The sequence below is a fragment of the Entelurus aequoreus genome, linkage group LG04 (genome assembly GCF_033978785.1).
Source record: "Entelurus aequoreus isolate RoL-2023_Sb linkage group LG04, RoL_Eaeq_v1.1, whole genome shotgun sequence".
NCBI lineage: Eukaryota > Metazoa > Chordata > Actinopteri > Syngnathiformes > Syngnathidae > Entelurus > Entelurus aequoreus.
Window position 1 is genome coordinate 31787168 of NC_084734.1, and position 17669 is coordinate 31804836.

The 17669-nt window shown below is 44.7% G+C and overlaps 1 protein-coding gene across 20 annotated transcripts in view; it reads left to right on the forward strand.

Moving 5' to 3' along the window:
- Window positions 1-1661: 1661 nt before the first annotated feature.
- The window catches only part of stxbp5a (syntaxin binding protein 5a (tomosyn)), a 441079-nt gene continuing 425071 nt past the window's right edge, over window positions 1662-17669 (forward strand). For 14 of the 20 annotated variants that reach the window (XM_062044606.1, XM_062044598.1, XM_062044603.1 and 11 more), the window contains exons 1-3: window positions 1662-2187; window positions 2414-2470; window positions 16520-16617. In XM_062044606.1, coding sequence (XP_061900590.1) covers window positions 1687-2187; window positions 2414-2470; window positions 16520-16617 — 656 coding nt within the window. In that variant the 5' untranslated portion in view covers window positions 1662-1686. The remainder of the gene's footprint in view (window positions 2188-2413; window positions 2471-16519; window positions 16618-17669) is intronic. The other 6 variants (XM_062044608.1, XM_062044615.1, XM_062044612.1 and 3 more) reach the window with 2 other exon arrangements.

The window sequence follows — 17669 nt, forward strand, 5'->3', positions numbered from 1 at the left end:
TGTTATCTGTCTATCTGTGTTGGCCCTGCGATGAGGTGGCGACTTGTCCAGGGTGTACCCCGCCCTCCGTCCGAATGCAGATGGGATAGTCTCCAGCACCCCAACCCCGCCCCCCGCGACCCCGAAAGGGCATACTTGCCAACACTCCCGAATTTTCCGGGAGACTCCCGAATTTCAGTGCCTCTCCCGAAAATCTCCCGGGACAACCATTCTCCCGATTTCCAGTCGGACCTGAGTGAGGACAGCCTGTCGTCTCGTCCACTTTTCCTCCATATAAACAGCGTGCCGGCCCAGTCACGTTATAACATCTACGGCTTTTGGATCTCAGTGCGCAACTGCAACACACAACAAGAAGGACTATTATATATGTCTCCGTTATCCATAGGTTTATCTATAACCCATAAAGTAGGCAGGCACGGAGCTATTTCTCAGCGTGTGTTTATTCCAGCCGGCACATTAATACACTGACACACAACATCCGGATTCCCATCATGCATTGCTTCAAAACTACGGCAAGTAGTAGAGAGGAGTGTTATGTGTATATGTGTAAATAAATGAACACTGAAATTCAAGTATTTCTTTTATATATATATATATATATATATATATATATATATATATATATATATATATATATATATATATATATATATATATATATATATAGGGGACGGCGTGGCGAAGTTGGTAGAGTGGCCGTGCCAGCAATCGGAGGGTTGCTTGTTACTGGGGTTCAATCCCCACCTTCTACAATCCTAGTCACGTCCGTTGTGTCCTTGGGCAAGACACTTCACCCTTGCTCCTGATGGCTGCTGGTTAGCGCCTTGCATGGCAGCTCCCGCCATCAGTGTGAATGTGGAAATAGTGTCAAAGCGCTTTGAGTACCTTGAAGGTAGAAAAGCGCTATACAAGTATAACCCATTTATTTATATATATATATATATATATATATATATATATATATATATATATATATATATATATATATATATATATATATATATATATATATATATATCGGTATATAAAATAAATACTTGAATTCTAGCTATAAATATACTCCTCCCCCTTAACCCCGCCCCCCGGTCCACTCCGACCCCGCCTACCTCAAACCCCCTCCCCCCCATCTCCCGAATTCGGAGGTCTCAAGGTTGGCAAGTATGCGAAAGGGACAAGCGGTAGAAAATGGACGGATGGATGATTGTATGTAAATGTTGAATATTATAAATAAAGGTTTTGAAAATCGATAAAAAAACTAAGTAGGTGGAAGTGCTGTAGTTTTCGCGCATGCGTGGACCGATTGTGTCTTTCGGTACCGATCGAGTCGTGACAGGGGCCCAAACTAAATCTTGTTTAGGTCCACTAGGGGCCGGTAATAAGCGCTTGCGGCCGCAAGGTCACCTGCCTCTTTCACCGTAACACCATGTGGCCTTTTATAATTATAATGTTAATAATTGTTAATGTTAAAGTTGTTCCACAGATGGAGCTTGGTGACCAAAGCTGCTATGGCGGTACCGGTCCACCTGACGGCTTCCCCCCCCCAGGACGAGGCAACATCGGCAGCTTGATCATGATCATGATCAGGTGCGGTGGAGCAGCTCAACGCAGAGGAGATGCGTACAAGGAGGGGAGGGGGGCTGCGTGACGCGCATGCGCAAGAGCAGCGCCGCCGCGTTTCCGCCTCGTATGAGCGACGAGCGCGTCAGCGAGGCAAGCAGCGGAGAGGAGAGGGGAGGAGGACGAGCCGAGCCGAGCCACGGAGACGCAGTGGGGGCCCACAGTCCGAGCACATCGCCGCAGCGACGCAGCACCATCTTCTTCCTTCCCCCCCACCACCACCACCACCACCTCCCCCCCTTTTCTGTTTATGTCGCCTCCCAGCCCACGCCGCCGACACGTAACCCGGTGCGTGTGGCTCCAGCCTCGCTAGCATGGAGACGCAAACACGCACTGAAATGTGAAGATTCTTTTTTTTTCCCCCGAGAGAAAAGTGGACTCAACCTGTGCTCCCGCAGTGACAACATGAAGAAGTTCAACATCAGGAAGGTGCTGGACGGCTTGAAGGAGGCGTCCTCCTCTTCCTCCTCCACCTTCTCCTCCTCCTCCGCCCCGTCGGTCCAAGTGGGCCCGCAGGACAACCACCTGGTCCAGGAGAACCTCCAGTCGGAGCACTTCCAGCTGTGCAAGGTAAGGTTGATTAGCCTTCTAACGTGGAGCTGCATGTAAACACTGCATGCATCACCTGCATGTTGAAGGTGCACCAACTTCAGCCATATTGCAATACTACATTTTGCTTGGCATCAACTGTCATATCAGAGGGGATGGGCCACGCTGATCCCCTCTTGCATAATCTGCTTGCTTTGGATTAGCTGAATGGTGCTTTCAGTGTACACATTGTCCCGTCTTTCTCCAGCTCATTCCCCCCCTCCATCACCGCCGCAATTTGATGCATTTGGGGACCGGGACCAAAGTGAGTGCAAAAAGGGAGATTGGCCTCCCTCCTCTAGACCTCCAATAACAACAATGTGGATGGGGTTAATAATGCAGCATGCACCCCGCGCTCTCTGTTGGTGCTTCATCTCTTGTCTCCCGTAGTGGTTGTTCAGGAAATGTTGACTTTGGTTACCGTGCTGTGTTCTTACAGTAGCGGACGCATTCTGGGAAAAAAATTATCAACAGGAACAGTAGGAATTTATCCCACATGTTAACGATCCATATTTTTCCACGGCCAAAAAAGGATTGCAAACATCTCAAACCGTCACTTGAAGTAGCAGGATGCCAAATGCACATTTTGTGTATCAATCAAAGCAATCAATCCAAGTTTATTTATATAGCCCTAAATCACGAGTGTCTCAAAGGGCTGCACAAGCCACGACGACATCCTGGGCTCAGGTCCCTCAGCAGGGCAAGAAAAAACTCAACCCAATGGGATATGTGGTGAATGCATATAGTTATTTCTTTTTTCATAGTCATGTTTAAAGCAGCTAATATTTTCCCATGTGTACACTTTGTGCTTGAATCTCATGTCCGCAAGTAAACTCTTGTGTTTTACCTTGAAGACATTGGGATGTGTATTGGGAGTATGATGTACTCCCTTTTTACATTATCTTTATTAGAACAATGAGGCTGTATTCCTTTCTGGGCGGGAGGGAGTTGTTTTCGTACTCAATAAGCTGTCTCTTCCCGTTTGATTTTTAGACCGCTTCTAGCTGCTGCTATTAACGCACTGTAAAACTGGTCTCCTAAAGCTTTAGTAAAACTTGATAATATTCATATTCTGTCTTGATGGTCCTTCTTACTCAACATATATGTCATCCGAAATAACTTGGGATTGACCAGTGACTTTTATTCCCTGAGAGGAAGACTGGTCTGACGCAACAGATACAATGAGAAACCTTGGACCGCAGATATGTGGACCCCCCATGGGCGACCGGTGCAATGGACGTAGAGTGGATCTAGTTAATAGTGTGAGAGTCCAGTCCATAGTGGGGCCAGCAGGGGATCATCTTAAGTGGAGACAAGTCAGCAGCGCATAGATTGGGGGCAGTATAGCTCGGTTGGTAGAGCGGCCGTGCCAGCAACTTGAGGGTTCCAGGTTTGATCCCCGCTTCCGCCATCCTAGTCACTGCCGTTGTGTCCTTGGGCAAGACACTTTACCCACCTGCTCCCACTCCCACCCGCACTGGTTTAAATGTAACTTAGATATTGGGTTTCACTATGTAAAGCGTTTTGAGTCACTAGAGAAAAGTGCTATATAAATATTAGAGATAAAAAAAGAAAGGGAAAAAAAAAAGATAGACGTGTGGTCCACCCCGGCTCCCGACTTTGAACAGCTAGCGAATCATCTGTGGTCACCTAATAACCTCTCCATGCAGGAGAGGGAGCAGAGCAGAACAGAGACGGCAGATCAACTGGTCTAAAAGGAGGGTCTATTTAAAGGCTAGCCTATACAAATGAGTTTTAAGATTGGACTTAAATGCTTCTACTGAGGTAGCATCTCTAACTGTTACCGGGAGGGCATTCCAGAGTACTGGAGCCCGAATAGAAAACGCTCTATAGCCCGCAGACTTTTTTTGGGCTCTGGGAATCACTAATAAGGCGGAGTTCTTTGAACGCAGATTTCTTGCCGGGACATATGGTACAATACAATCAGCAAGATAGGATGGAGCTAGACCGTGTAGTATTTTATACCTAAGTAGTAAAACCTTAAGGTCACATCTTAAGTGCACAGGAAGCCAGTGCAGGTGAGCCAGTATAGGCCTAATATGATCAAACTTTCTTGTTCTTGTTAAAAGTCTAGCAGCCGCATTTTGTACCAACTGTAATCTTTTATTGCTAAACAGAGGGAGGCCCGAAAATAATACGTTACAGTAATCATTGTGTACCAATCATTGATAGTTTAGACCAGGGGTGTCAAATTCATTTTAGATCGGGGGCCACATGGAGAAAAATCTACTCCCAAGTGGGCAGGACAGGTAAAATCACGGCACAATAACTTAAAAATAAAGACAACTTTAGATTTTTTTCTTTGTTTGAAAATAAAACAAGCACATTCTGAAATTGTACAAATCCTAATGTTTTTTTGTTTTTTTTACACTTACATGTTACGGTTAATAGTACTCTACCTTTATTTGTCGTTATTTATTTTTTATGAATGAATTATGTGATAATGTTCATCTTTCAACTCATTGGTGTTAATTTTCAATCTATCAAGATAAAAAATTATATCAAAATCAAATTACAGTATTTTATTTATTTACCTCGCCTTCCGCCCGAATGCAGCTGAGATAGGCTCCTGCACCCCCGCGAACCCGAACGGGACAAGCGGTAGAAAATGGATGGATGAATGGATGGATAGTTTGAATGTTGTCTGTCTAACTGTGTTGGCCCCTAACTGTGTTGGCCCTGCGATGAGGTGGCGACTTGTCCAGGATGTACCTCGCCTTCCGCCCGAATGCAGCTGAGATAGGCTCCAGCACCCCCGCGCCTCGAAAGGGACAAGCGGTAGAAAATGGATGGATGGGTATTTTCCTCGTCTGATGTACTAACATCATGTGGTTCATTTTGTACATATGTAGCATCATCTACAAAGATACAAAGAATTGCTATTGCGACATCAATCAATCAATCAATCAATCAATGTTTATTTATATAGCCCTAAATCACAAGTGTCTCAAAGGGCTGCACAAGCCACAACGACATCCTCTGTTCAGATCCCACATCAGGGCAAGGAAAAACTCAACCCAATGGGACAATGAGAAACCTTGGAGAGGACCGCAGATGTGGGGGGACCCCCTAGGGCGACCGGTGTAATGGATGTCGAGTGGATCTAGCATAATATTGTGAGAGTCCAGTCCATAGTGGATATAACAAAGTAGTGAGAGTCCAGTCCATAGTGGGGCCAGCAGGAGACCATTCCGATCGGAGACAGGTCAGCAGCGCAGAGACGTCACCAACCGATGTACAGGCGAGCGGTCCACCCCGGGTCCCGACTTTGGACAGCTAGCGCTTCATCCGTGGCCACCGAACCTGTGCCCCCCCTCTACGAGGGAGAGGGGGGCAGAGGAGAAAAGAAAAGAAACGGCAGATCAACTGGTCTAAAAAGGGGGTCTATTTAAAGGCTAGAGTATACAAATGAGTTTTAAGATGGGACTTAAATGCTTCTACTGAGGTAGCATCTCTAACTGTTACCAGTTAGTACTGGAAACCGAATAGAAAACGCTCTATTGCTCGCAAACTTTTTTTGGGCTCTGGGAATCACTAATAAGCCGGAGTTCTTTGAACGCAGATTTCTTGCCGGGACATATGGTACAATACAATCAGCAAGATAGGATGGAGCTAGATCGTGTAGTATTTTATACGTAAGTAATAAAACCTTAAAGTCACATCTTAAGTGCACAGGAAGCCAGTGCAGGTGAGCCAGTAAAGGCGTAATATGATCAAACTTTCTTGTTCTTGTCAAGAGTCTAGCAGTCTAGCAGCCGCATATTGTACCAACTGTAATCTTTTAATGCTAGACATAGGGAGACCCGAAAATAACATGTTACAGTAATCTAGACGAGACGTAACGAACGCATGAATAATGATCTCAGCGTCGCTAGTGGACAAAATGGAACGCATTTTAGCGATATTACGGAGATGAAAGAAGGCCGTTTTAGTAACACTCTTAATGTGTGACTCAAACGAGAGAGTTGGGTCGAAGATAATACCCAGATTCTTTACCGAGTTGTCTTGTGAAATTGTTTTTGTTGTCAAGTGTTAAGGTAGTATTAATAAATATCTAGTGGACACATTTAGAACAGCTGTTTCTTTCATTAAAAAAATTCAGGTAAATTTTTATACTTACAAACGGATAAAACCTGCCCTAGGGCCGTACGTTTGACACCCCTGGTTTAGACAGATGTATAAGTGAATGGACAGAAAAAAGTGTCCATTTTTTATTGTCTCAAACATCGATAGTTTTCATTTGAAGTGAATGTGAATGGACTGGCATTTACATCATGGGTGTGCATATACAATGATTAGTTCCTGTTCCTCATCTGATATTATTATCAGATATTGGTCTGATAGCAACAACAAAAGTATTACATTATATGGGCCGGCACGCTGTTTGTATGTTGAAAAAGCGGACGCGTCGACAGGTTGTAGAGGACGCTAAAGGCAGTGCCATCACGGCACGCCCTTAATATTGTTGTCCGGGTGAAAATCGGGAGAAATTCGGGAGAAGGGTTTCCCCGGGAGATTTTCGGGAGGGGCACTGAAATTCGGGAGTCTCTCGGAAAAATCGGGAGGGTTGGCAAGTATGGGTGGCGCCGGGATCTGGTGGCGACCAGGCCTTTTTAATTTTTTTTTTGAGGGAGGGGTTAGTGGAGTGGATGTAGGTGGGATCTACGGGCGTGCTTGGGGGCGGTCGGACTGGTGGTGGATTGGCTTGAGTGCCTGCTGCATGCTAAGTTGCAGGTCATTTCCACCCTGCAGGCTGTTCACCTCTCAGTGGCAGCCCCAGGCGCGGCCTGCGGCTGTATGGGACTGTACTGCTGGGCATGGTCGGCGGCGCGTTGGTGTGTTTGGTTGGCCGGGGTGGATGTCCATTGGCTTAAGACTTTGAGGGATTGTCCTGCGGGGGGATGAGAATGCCTCCTATGGGGCTCCAGTCCTCCTGATTTGTCCCCTGCTCGTCCATCTCTCAATTTAAACTGCATGTTAGACACTTTGGGTTTGGGGGGTCCACGATTCATTTTTTTGTATGTACTTATTTATTATTTTATCTATTTATTTATTTAAAATATTTATTTTATATTTTTTTTATAGTAAAATTTTTCTTTCTTCTGTCTATTTTAATTATTTATTTTTCAATTATATGTGTGTGTATATATGGAGGCGTGTGTGTTTGTGTGTGTGTGTGTGTGTATGTACACTACCGTTCAAAAGTTTGGGGTCACCCAAACAATTCTGTGGAATAGCCTTCATTTCTAAGAAAAAGAATAGACTGTCGAGTTTCAGATGAAAGTTCTCATTTTCTGGCCATTTTGAGCGTTTAATTGACCCCACAAATGTGATGCTCCAGAAACTCAATCTGCTCAGAGGAAGGTCAGTTTTGTAGCTTCTGTAACGAGCTAAACTGTTTTCAGATGTGTGAACATGATTGCACAAGGGTTTTCTAATCATCAATTAGCCTTCTGAGCCAATGAGCAAACACATTGTACCATTAGAACACTGGAGTGATAGTTGCTGGAAATGGGCCTCTATACACCTATGTAGATATTGCACCAAAAACCAGACATTTGCAGCCAGAATAGTCATTTACCACATTAGCAATGTATAGTGTATTTCTTTAAAGTTAAGAATAGTTTAAAGTTATCTTCATTGAAAAGTACAGTGCTTTTCCTTAAAAAATAAGGACATTTCAATGTGACCCCAAACTTTTGAACGGTAGTGTATGTATGTGTGTATATATATATATATGTGGAAATCTGGGTGTATGTATGTATGTACGTATACTGTATATGTGTCGCTGCTTGGGTGTATATTGCTGATCGCAGCGGCGGGTCTGCTGAGGTGCCATGGCATGCCGGCTGTGGGCGCAGGGCTGGGTCCTAAGGGCCTTTTACCGGATGGGATGCCTGGTGTCTGGTGGGCGGGTGGTCCTGGACGTGCAGGATGGATTGCGGGGTTTGGTGGCGCCATACTTGCCAACCTTGAGACCTTCGAATTCGGGAGTTTGAGGTGTGGGTAGGAAGGTTTGAGGTGGGCGGGGTTGGGGGGGGGGGGGTTGGTGGTAGCGGGGGTGTACATTGTAGCCCGGAAGAGTTAGGGATGCAAGGGATTTGTTCTGTTGTGTTTATGTTGTGTTACGGTGCGGATGTTCTCCCGAAATGTGTTTGTCATTCTTGTTTGGTGTGGTGTTACGGTGCAGATGTTCTCCCGAAATGTGTTTGTCATTCTTGTTTGGTGTGGGTTCACAGTGTGGCGCATATTTGTAACAGTGTTAAAGTTGTTTATACGGTCACCCTTTAGTGTGACATGTATGGCTGTTAATCAAGTATGTCTTGCAGTCACTCTTGTGTGACTGGGCCGGCACGCTGTTTGTATGGTGAAAAAGCGGACGCGTCGACAGGTTGTAGAGGACGCTAAAGGCAGTGCCATCACGGCACGCCCTTAATATTGTTGTCCGGGTGAAAATCGGGAGAAATTCGGGAGAATGGTTTCCCCGGGAGATTTTCGGGAGGGGCACTGAAATTCGGGAGGCTCTCGGAAAAATCGGGAGGGTTGGCAAGTATGGGTGGCGCCGGGATCTGGTGGCGACCAGGCCGTGGAGTGGATGTAGGTGGGATCTACGGGCGTGCTTGGGGGCGGTCGGACTGGTGGTGGAATGGCTTGAGTGCCTGCTGCGTGTTAAGTTGCAGGTCATTTCCACCCTGCGGGCTGTTCACCTCTCAGTGGCAGCCCCTGGCGCGGCCTGCGGCTGTATGGGGCTGTACCGCTGGGCACAGTCGGCGGCGCGTTGGTGTGTTTGGTTGGCCGGGGTGGATGTCCATTGGCTTAAACCTTTGAGGGATTGTCCTGCGGGGGGATGAGAATGCCTCCTATGGGGCTCCAGTCCTCCTGATTTGTCCCCTGCTCGTCCATCTCTCAATTTTAACTTCATGTTAGACACTTTGGGTTTGGGGGGCTCGGCATGGTAGGGACCCACCATGGCCTTGATATCCCCTAATTTTAATTGCATTATTAGTTCCCACAAGCATACATATCTCCCTCACGCTATATTTATACATCACTAGGGACTGGAGGTCGGCTGTAACGACTGACCTCTTAATTTTAACTACACAATAGACACTCTGGGGGCCTTACACACTCCCACATCACATCCACGGATGGGTTATGGTTCGGGAGTGCAGCGCACCCCTCATTGCCTCCTCTGCGGGCGCGGGCCGCGGCTACTGCGGTCTGGTGACCTGCCATTCCCGGGCAGAGACGGAGACAGAGGTTTTAATTTTTAAATTTGTGGCGTCGCGCGGGTTTCGCTTCCTGTTGGGCGGGGTCTGTGCCCGACTGGTCCGGCCTTGTGCTGTGGGGTCTGTGTCGGTGACTTTATGCGGTGGCAGTTGCAGGATGTTCCATGTCCATCGTGGGGTCCCTGAGGGGAGGGGGGGTTGGGCTCTTGGGGGGCCTAGTTGCTGGGGGCGGGGGTGGTCTTCCCGTCTGGCTGCAGGGAGTGTCTGGGCGCCTCGAGGCGGGTCGTCCCACTTTTCTGCCCGTGTGGGATGGGGTCTCTCGCTGGCTTGGGGGTTGACTGTCACCTGCTTCTCCTGTGCCTTGACCTCTGCCGGTCGCGTCTGTCTATGGCCTGCTGCTGGTCCTCCTGGGCAGCATGGTAGCCCCGGCTCTGGAGTTCCTGTCGCTGGCCGGCCTGGCGGTGGTCCCTTGTTCCCTGGGTGCCGCACCTGTTGTTTTGGGTTGGGCTGGGGCCGTACTTTGGCTCTCGCAATATATTGTACATACAAATGCACATACCTACTCACATACACGCAATTATACATACATATATGCACACATACGTATTCATTCATTAGTACATAAATATGCGTACACAAAGGTACTCAAGTACATACTGTACATAGGTACCTATGCTCCCACATACATACACAAATACAGTACATACATACACACTCACGGTACATACATACACACGCACATTCACTGTACAAACTTATACACATACTGTACATATACAAGCACATATGCATACAAGCACATATGCATACATACACTCATGCATATATCAATCAATCAATTAATGTTTATTTATATAGCCCTAAATCACAAGTATCTCAAAGGGCTGTACAAGCCACAACGACATCCTTGGTACAGAGCCCACATACGGGCAAGGAAAACTCACCCCAGTGGGACGTCAATGTGAATGACTATGAGAAACCTTGGAGAGGACCGCATATGTGGGGAAACCCCCCCCCCCCCCCCCTCTAGGGGAGACCGAAAGCAATGGATGTCGAGTGGGTCTGACATAATATTGTGAAAGTCCAACACATCAGCGAAAGACCAGTCCATGGTGGGGCCAGCAGGAACCATCCCGAGCGGAGACGGGTCAGCAGCGTAGAGATGTCCCCATCCGATGAACAGGCTAGCGGTCCACCCCGGAGCAGAGTAGAAAAGAAAAGAAAAGAAACGGCAGATCAACTGGTCTAAAAAGGGAGTCTATTTAAAGGCTAGAGTATACAAATGAGTTTTAAGATGAGACTTAAATGCTTCTACTGAGGTAGCATCTCTAACTTTTACCGGGAGGGCATTCCATAGTATTGGAGCCCGAATAGAAAACGCTCTATAGCCCGCAGACTTTTTTTGGGCTCTGGGAATCACTAATAAGCCGGAGTTCTTTGAACGCAGATTTCTTGCCGGGACATATGGTACAGTACAATCGGTAAGATAGGCAGGAGCTTGACCGTGTAGTATTTTATACGTAAGTAGTAAAACCTTAAAGTCGCATCTTAGGTGCACAGGAAGCCAGTGCAAGTGAGCCAGTATAGGCGTAATATGATCAAACTTTCTTGTTTTTGTCAAGAGTCTAGCAGCCGCATTTTGTACCATCTGTAATCTTTTAATGCTAGACATAGGGAGGCCCGAAAATAAAACGTTACAGTAATCGAGACGAGTTGTAACGTATGCATGGATAATGATCTCAGCATCGTTTGTGGACAAAATGGAACGAATTTTAGCGATATTACGGAGATGAAAGAAGGCCGTTTTAGTAACACTCTTAATGTATGACTCAAAAGAGAGTTGGGTCAAAGATAATACCTAGATTCTTTACCGAGTCGCCTTGTTTAATTGTTTGGTTGTCAAATTTTAAGGTGGTATTATTAAATAGATGTCGGTGTTGAGCAGGACCGATAATCAGCATTTCCGTTTTCTTAGCGTTGAGTTGCAAAAAGTTAGCGGACATCCATTGTTTAATTTCATTAAGACACACCTCCAGCTGACTACAATCCGGCGTGTTGGTCAGCTTTAGGGGCATGTAGAGTTGAGTGTCATCAGCATAACAGTGAAAGCTAACACCGTATTTGCGTATGATGTCACCTAGCGGCAGCATGTAAATACTAAAGAGTGCAGGGCCAAGAACCGAACCCTAGGGAACTCCGCACGTTACCTTAACATAGTCCGAGGTCACATTGTTATGGGAGACACACTGCATCCTGTCAGTAAGATAAGAGTTAAACCAAGACAAGGCTAAGTCTGACATCCCAATACGCGTTTTGATACGCTCTAATAAAATATTATGATCAACAGTATCGAAAGCGGCGCTAAGATCAAGAAGCAGCAACATAGATGACGCATCAGAATCCATCGTTAGCAATAGATCATTAGTCATTTTTGCGAGGGCTGTCTCCGTAGAGTGATTTGCCCTGAAACCGGATTGAAAATGTTCACAGAGATTGTTAGACGCTAAGTGTTCATTTAGCTGCTGTGCGACGATTTTTTCGAGGATTTTCGAGATAAACGGAAGGTGGGACACCGGCCGGTAGTTCACCATGAGGTCAGGATCGAGCTTAGGTCTTTTGAGTAGAGGATGAATAACCGCTTTTTTGAATGCTAGGGGAACAGTACCAGAGGAAAGTGATAAGTTTATAATATTTAACACTGATGGACCTAATAAAACAAAAAGCTCATTGATAAGTTTCCCAGGAATTGGGTCAAGTAAACATGTTGTGTGTTTTGTCCCATTTACACATTTTAACTATTCCTCCAATGTTATTTCATCAAAGAGGGAGAAACTATTTTGGAGGGCAGTGTCCGTCGTATATACAGTCATATCTGTGTTAATAGAACCCAGTTGTAGCTGTGATGGATTGTCTTTAATCTCTTTTCTAATGACTTCAGTTTTCTTATTAAAGAAATTCATAGTCATCTGCTGAGTGGGTGGAGCTACTGGGAGGAGTCCCTTGTTGGGTTAGCGATGCTACTGTACTAAACAAAAATTTAGGATCATTTTTGTTGAGGTGGATGAGATTTGAGTAATATTTAGCTTTAGCTGAGGTAAGCATGCGTTTATAAGTTATTAAACTATCACTCCATGCTTGATGGAAAACCTCAAGTTTAGTCGCACGCCATTTGCGTTCCAGCTTTCTACATGATAATTTCTGGGCTTTAGTTTCTTCTGTAAACCATGGGGTACACCTTTTAGGGGCCCTTTTTAGCTTTAGCGGTGCTACACTATCAATGGTGTCGCGCAGGGCGTCGTTAAAGCTGTTAGTGAGGTTATCAATAGAGCCCACATAATTTGGGAATGGTGCCATTACCGAAGGCAGTAGGTCAGTAAGAGTCGTCGTTGTGGCAGCATTAATGTTGCGGCTGCTATAGTAGTTATTATTATTATTATTAGTTTGTTGACAATGAGTCAGAACTTCGAATTTTATAAGGTATTGATCGGACATTACTTTAGTGTACGGGAGTATCGTAACTTTGGAGGTGGTGACACCCCTGACAAGCACTAGATCTATCGTATTACCGTTGCGATGCGTGGGTTAATTTATTATTTGTGTAAGACCACAGCTATCAATTATAGTCTGGAGCGCCACGCATGGAGGGTCCGATGGGGTATTCATATGGATGTTAAAGTCTCCCATTATGATTATATTGTCGGCGTGCGTCACTAGATCAGCAACGAACTCTGAAAATTCATTGATAAAGTCCGAATAGGGCCCTGGGGGGCGGTAGATGACAGCCAGGTCCAGAGGCAGCGGTGTGACAAACCTCACAGTAAGCACCTCAAACGAGTTATATTTATTATTTAGGTTCGAGGTAAGGCTAAAGTTTTTGTTGTATATTAGTGCAACACCCCCACCCCTTTTAATGGGACGGGCAATATGCGTTCCCGTATAGCCAGGAGGAGACGCCTCACCCAGCGCAAAAAATTTGTCTGGTTTGAGCCGGGTCTCGGCTAGACCAACGACATCAAGATTGTTGTCTCTAATGACTTCATTAACTAATAACGTTTTGGAAGACAATGACCTTATGTTTAAAAAGCCTATATTATAGGTAGTGGGCTGTTTTGAGGAGTTTTTGTTGAAAGTATCCGTAGTAGCAATATTAATAATGTTACGTTTATTATGCGTAGTGCACTTTAAATAATTTCGACCATATCTAGGAATTGATATGACAGGAATTTTTAGATTGTTTGCCACCTCAGTAAAATGCATGTCCACCTCTGACGCAGAAAAAACATTGTGAGTTGTATATTATTCTAAGAGAATTGCTATGTGTGCAGGGATTATCCAGCCTGGCGCTGGCTAGTTCTATCTTAACAGACTCCTTATTAGTGCTTCTTTGTGGATTAGTATTTAGCTTTTTCGTTAGCCCCGATAACAACAACGCCTTTAGCTTTGTTGTTAGCCCCGCCCGACACCCCCGCTTCTGCTTCCGAGCGCACCGCTTACGTCTCTTTCGATGACGGTCTCCGCTGGTAGTGGACGCCGCTGCTTCAAAGGCCACTGCTGGATGTAGCTCGCGAAGAATTCCCAAGCTAGCGAGTAGGTCCACCGTACACGCATCTTTTAGCCCAAAATGGCCCGATCTCTCCACATCCAGAATCGTAAGTCGGTCGTAAGTGATCACGGAGTGAACACGCTGTGAGCCAGCCATGAAATTGACTGAATTGACGGGTGTTTTTGCCAAATGGGACTACACTTCCTGGAGCGCTCGCAAGAAGCTGCTGCCTTGAGGTGCCGCCATCTTGGTAATATATAATCAATATATATAATCACGTTTCATCAAACATATATTAATGTTGTTCCCTAGGGGAAACTTGATACCACACGACACACTGACAAAGTTTAACCTACTGTTACTATAACAATCTACAAGGTTCATACAGTTTGCTTCTCTTTCTTCCCCTCCATTTATCAGCTTTCTTTTGTATTTCAAGTTATCATTACATATACAGTATGTATTGTTGCATTTGAAATACTTGTATTGTTGATAATAGAGGTAATTATTATTATTCATTATCAATACTGCTATTTCTATAGGTATTTGTATTGCTCAATTTGTAGTTTAATAAAGTTCATTGTCATTTCTGTGTTATTAATATTTACTTCACTAACTGCTTCTTTGCTATCACTTTTCGTATCATATTTGTAGGTATCCTATTTGCTGATGCTGTTCTGTGGTTGTTATTGTGGTTTTTATTGTTATTGTTGTGTTTGTTGTCTCTCTGTCTTATCCCCCTGTTATCCCCACAATTTCCCCTTCTGTCTTCTTTTTTTTCTCTTTCCATCGCCTCTTTCTCTGGTCCGGCTGCATTATTATACATCCATTTAATAAAGTCAAATACAAATGAGGCAACAACAGAAGTATCCCGCACTTCTCTTTTGTAAAGTAAATCTGTAGAGCAAATATGGGCATCTACATCAATAGGATGTGCCTAAGTAGCTGGAAAGGACAAAAAAATAAAAATACAAATACAAATACAATAAAGGAAATTTAGGTTGGTATGTGATCTATTGCAAAATGTGCCCCAAATATTGAGTCTTTGCTCAGCATGGCATCGAGGAAGATACATGTGATTATTGTCATGTTTGTTGTTCAAACAAATGCTGACAACAGGTGCAGGTAAGCAGCCGTCATTTTGTATCTGAATGAAAGGTGCAAACACCTCTGTGTATGATGCAGTTGTGATGGACGTCATTCAATTGTGTACCTAATGTTGTGGCCAGTGAGAGTAATCCACTCTATTGCCTGGCTCTGGTAGGCAGGTGTCTCTGCTGCGCCGGGTGCCGCTTATGTAACATCCTTTACTCTTCTGCCGTTGAGCAAACAAATACAGGCCACTGCCAGATGACTGATGTCATAAAGTGACAGTTGCGCGACCTATTTACTAGGGATGTGGGAAAAAATCGATTCGAATTCGAATCGCGATTTTCACGTTGTGCGATTCCGAATTGATTCTCATTTTAAAAAAATAGATTTATTTTTTTAATTTTTTTATTTTAAACATTTTTTTTTTTTTTTTACATTAATCAATCCAACAAAACAATACACAGCAATACTATAACAATGCAATCCAATTCCAAAACCAAACCCGACCCAGCAACACTCAGAACTGCAATAAACAGAGCAATTGAGAGGAAACACAAACACGACACAGAACAAACCAAAAGTAGTGAAACAAAAATGAATATTATCAACAACAGTATCAATATTAGTTACAATTTCAACATAGCAGTGATTAAAAATCCCTCATTGACATTATTATTAGACATTTATAAAAAAAGAAAAAAAAAAGAATAGTGTCACAGTGGCTTACACTTGCATCGCATCTCATAAGCTTGACAACACACTGTGTCCAATACTTTCACAAAGATAAAATAAGTCATATTTTTGGTTAATTTAATAGTTAAAACAAATTTACATTATTGCAATCAGTTGATAAAACATTGTCCTTTACAATTATAAAAGCTTTTTACAAAAATCTACTACTTTGCTTGCATGTCAGCAGACTGTGGTAGATCCTGCTGAAATCCTATGTATTGAATGAATAGAGGATCGTTTTGAATCGGGAAAATATCGTTTTTGAGTCGAGAATCGTGTTGAATCGGAAAAAAATCGATTTTGAATCGAATGGTGACCCCAAGAATCGATATTGAATCGAATCGTGGGACACCCAAAGATTCGCAGCCCTACTATTTACTGATTGATGCTGGGGAGAAACGGGTAAAGACTCGCTGTGTGATGCATCTTTGCAGAACCCTCCATGTTGGTGGAGTTTTCTGTATCTTCAGACTTTGGCGTAATCACGACTTCATGTGGGAGGCAGTGACAGAGAGATAAAAATGAGAGGAGTGAGAGAGAGCGAGGAGAAGTCTCAAAATAGGGCTGTGATTATAAAATCACCCTAAATATTGAAGAAAAATCTCAGTGATCCATCCATCCATCCATCCATTGATATAAAATAAAATAAAAAACATTCTGAAATGATTCCCTAAAGCATAATTCTTATTTCCACCAGACTGTCCGTCATGGTTTTCCATACCAGCCGTCATCCATGGCCTTTGACCCTGTGCAGAAGATACTGGCCATCGGCACTCAGAGGGGAGCGCTCAGATTGTATCCTTTAAGTAGCCATCGCCATGTTATTGCTTGCAGATGCTCATGAGAAGACGACATTGGGTAAGTCAACCTCCTTACTGCACTGCTGGCGAACTGGCAGGAGTTTTGTGGAGTTTTGAACGCCTTGTTTGCTTTGCCGTAGCCTCCTGTGAGGTTACGAAGGTCAGGACCTTGATACCTTTTTCATCCGCTCTCCTTGTTCCCATCTCTGCATTTCTCCTCCCTTCTTTTGTTCACCTTTGGTCAGATGTTTTTGCATTATGTGTGGATTATCTATAGGAATAGACAGACCGATACAATATTTGCATTATAAATTGTAAATTGACTGACATATTTTTGGTTTACGTTTGAAAAGACAGACATATCTTTTTATTATTTGCGTATGTAAAAGGAGGAAATGAGTATGCAAATGAGCAGAAATGTATGTATGACGTATATGAATGGACAAGACAGATATTTGCATTCTGTATGTGAATGAACTGATGAAGTGGAGGAGTTCAAGTACCTTGGAGTCTTGTTCACGAGTGAGGGAAGAGTGGATCGTGAGATCGACAGGCGGATCGGTGCGGCGTCTTCAGTAATGCGGACGCTGTATCGATCCGTTGTGGTGAAGAAGGAGCTGAGCCGTAAGGCAAAGCTCTCAATTTACCGGTCGATCTACGTTCCCATCCTCACCTATGGTCATGAGCTTTGGGTTATGACCGAAAGGACAAGATCACAGGTACAAGCGGCCGAAATGAGTTTCCTCCGCCGGGTGGCGGGGCTCTCCCTTAGAGATAGGGTGAGAAGCTCTGTCATCCGGGGGGAGCTCAAAGTAAAGCCGCTGCTCCTCCACATCGAGAGGAGCCAGATGAGGTGGTTCGGGCATCTGGTCAGGATGCCACCCGAACGCCTCCCTAGGGAGGTTTTTAGGGCACGTCCGACCGGTAGGAGGCCACGGGGAAGACCCAGGACACGTTGGGAAGACTATGTCTCCCGGCTGGCCTGTGAAGGCCTCGGGATCCCCCGGGAAGAGCTGGACGAAGTGGCTGGGGAGAGGGAAGTCTGGG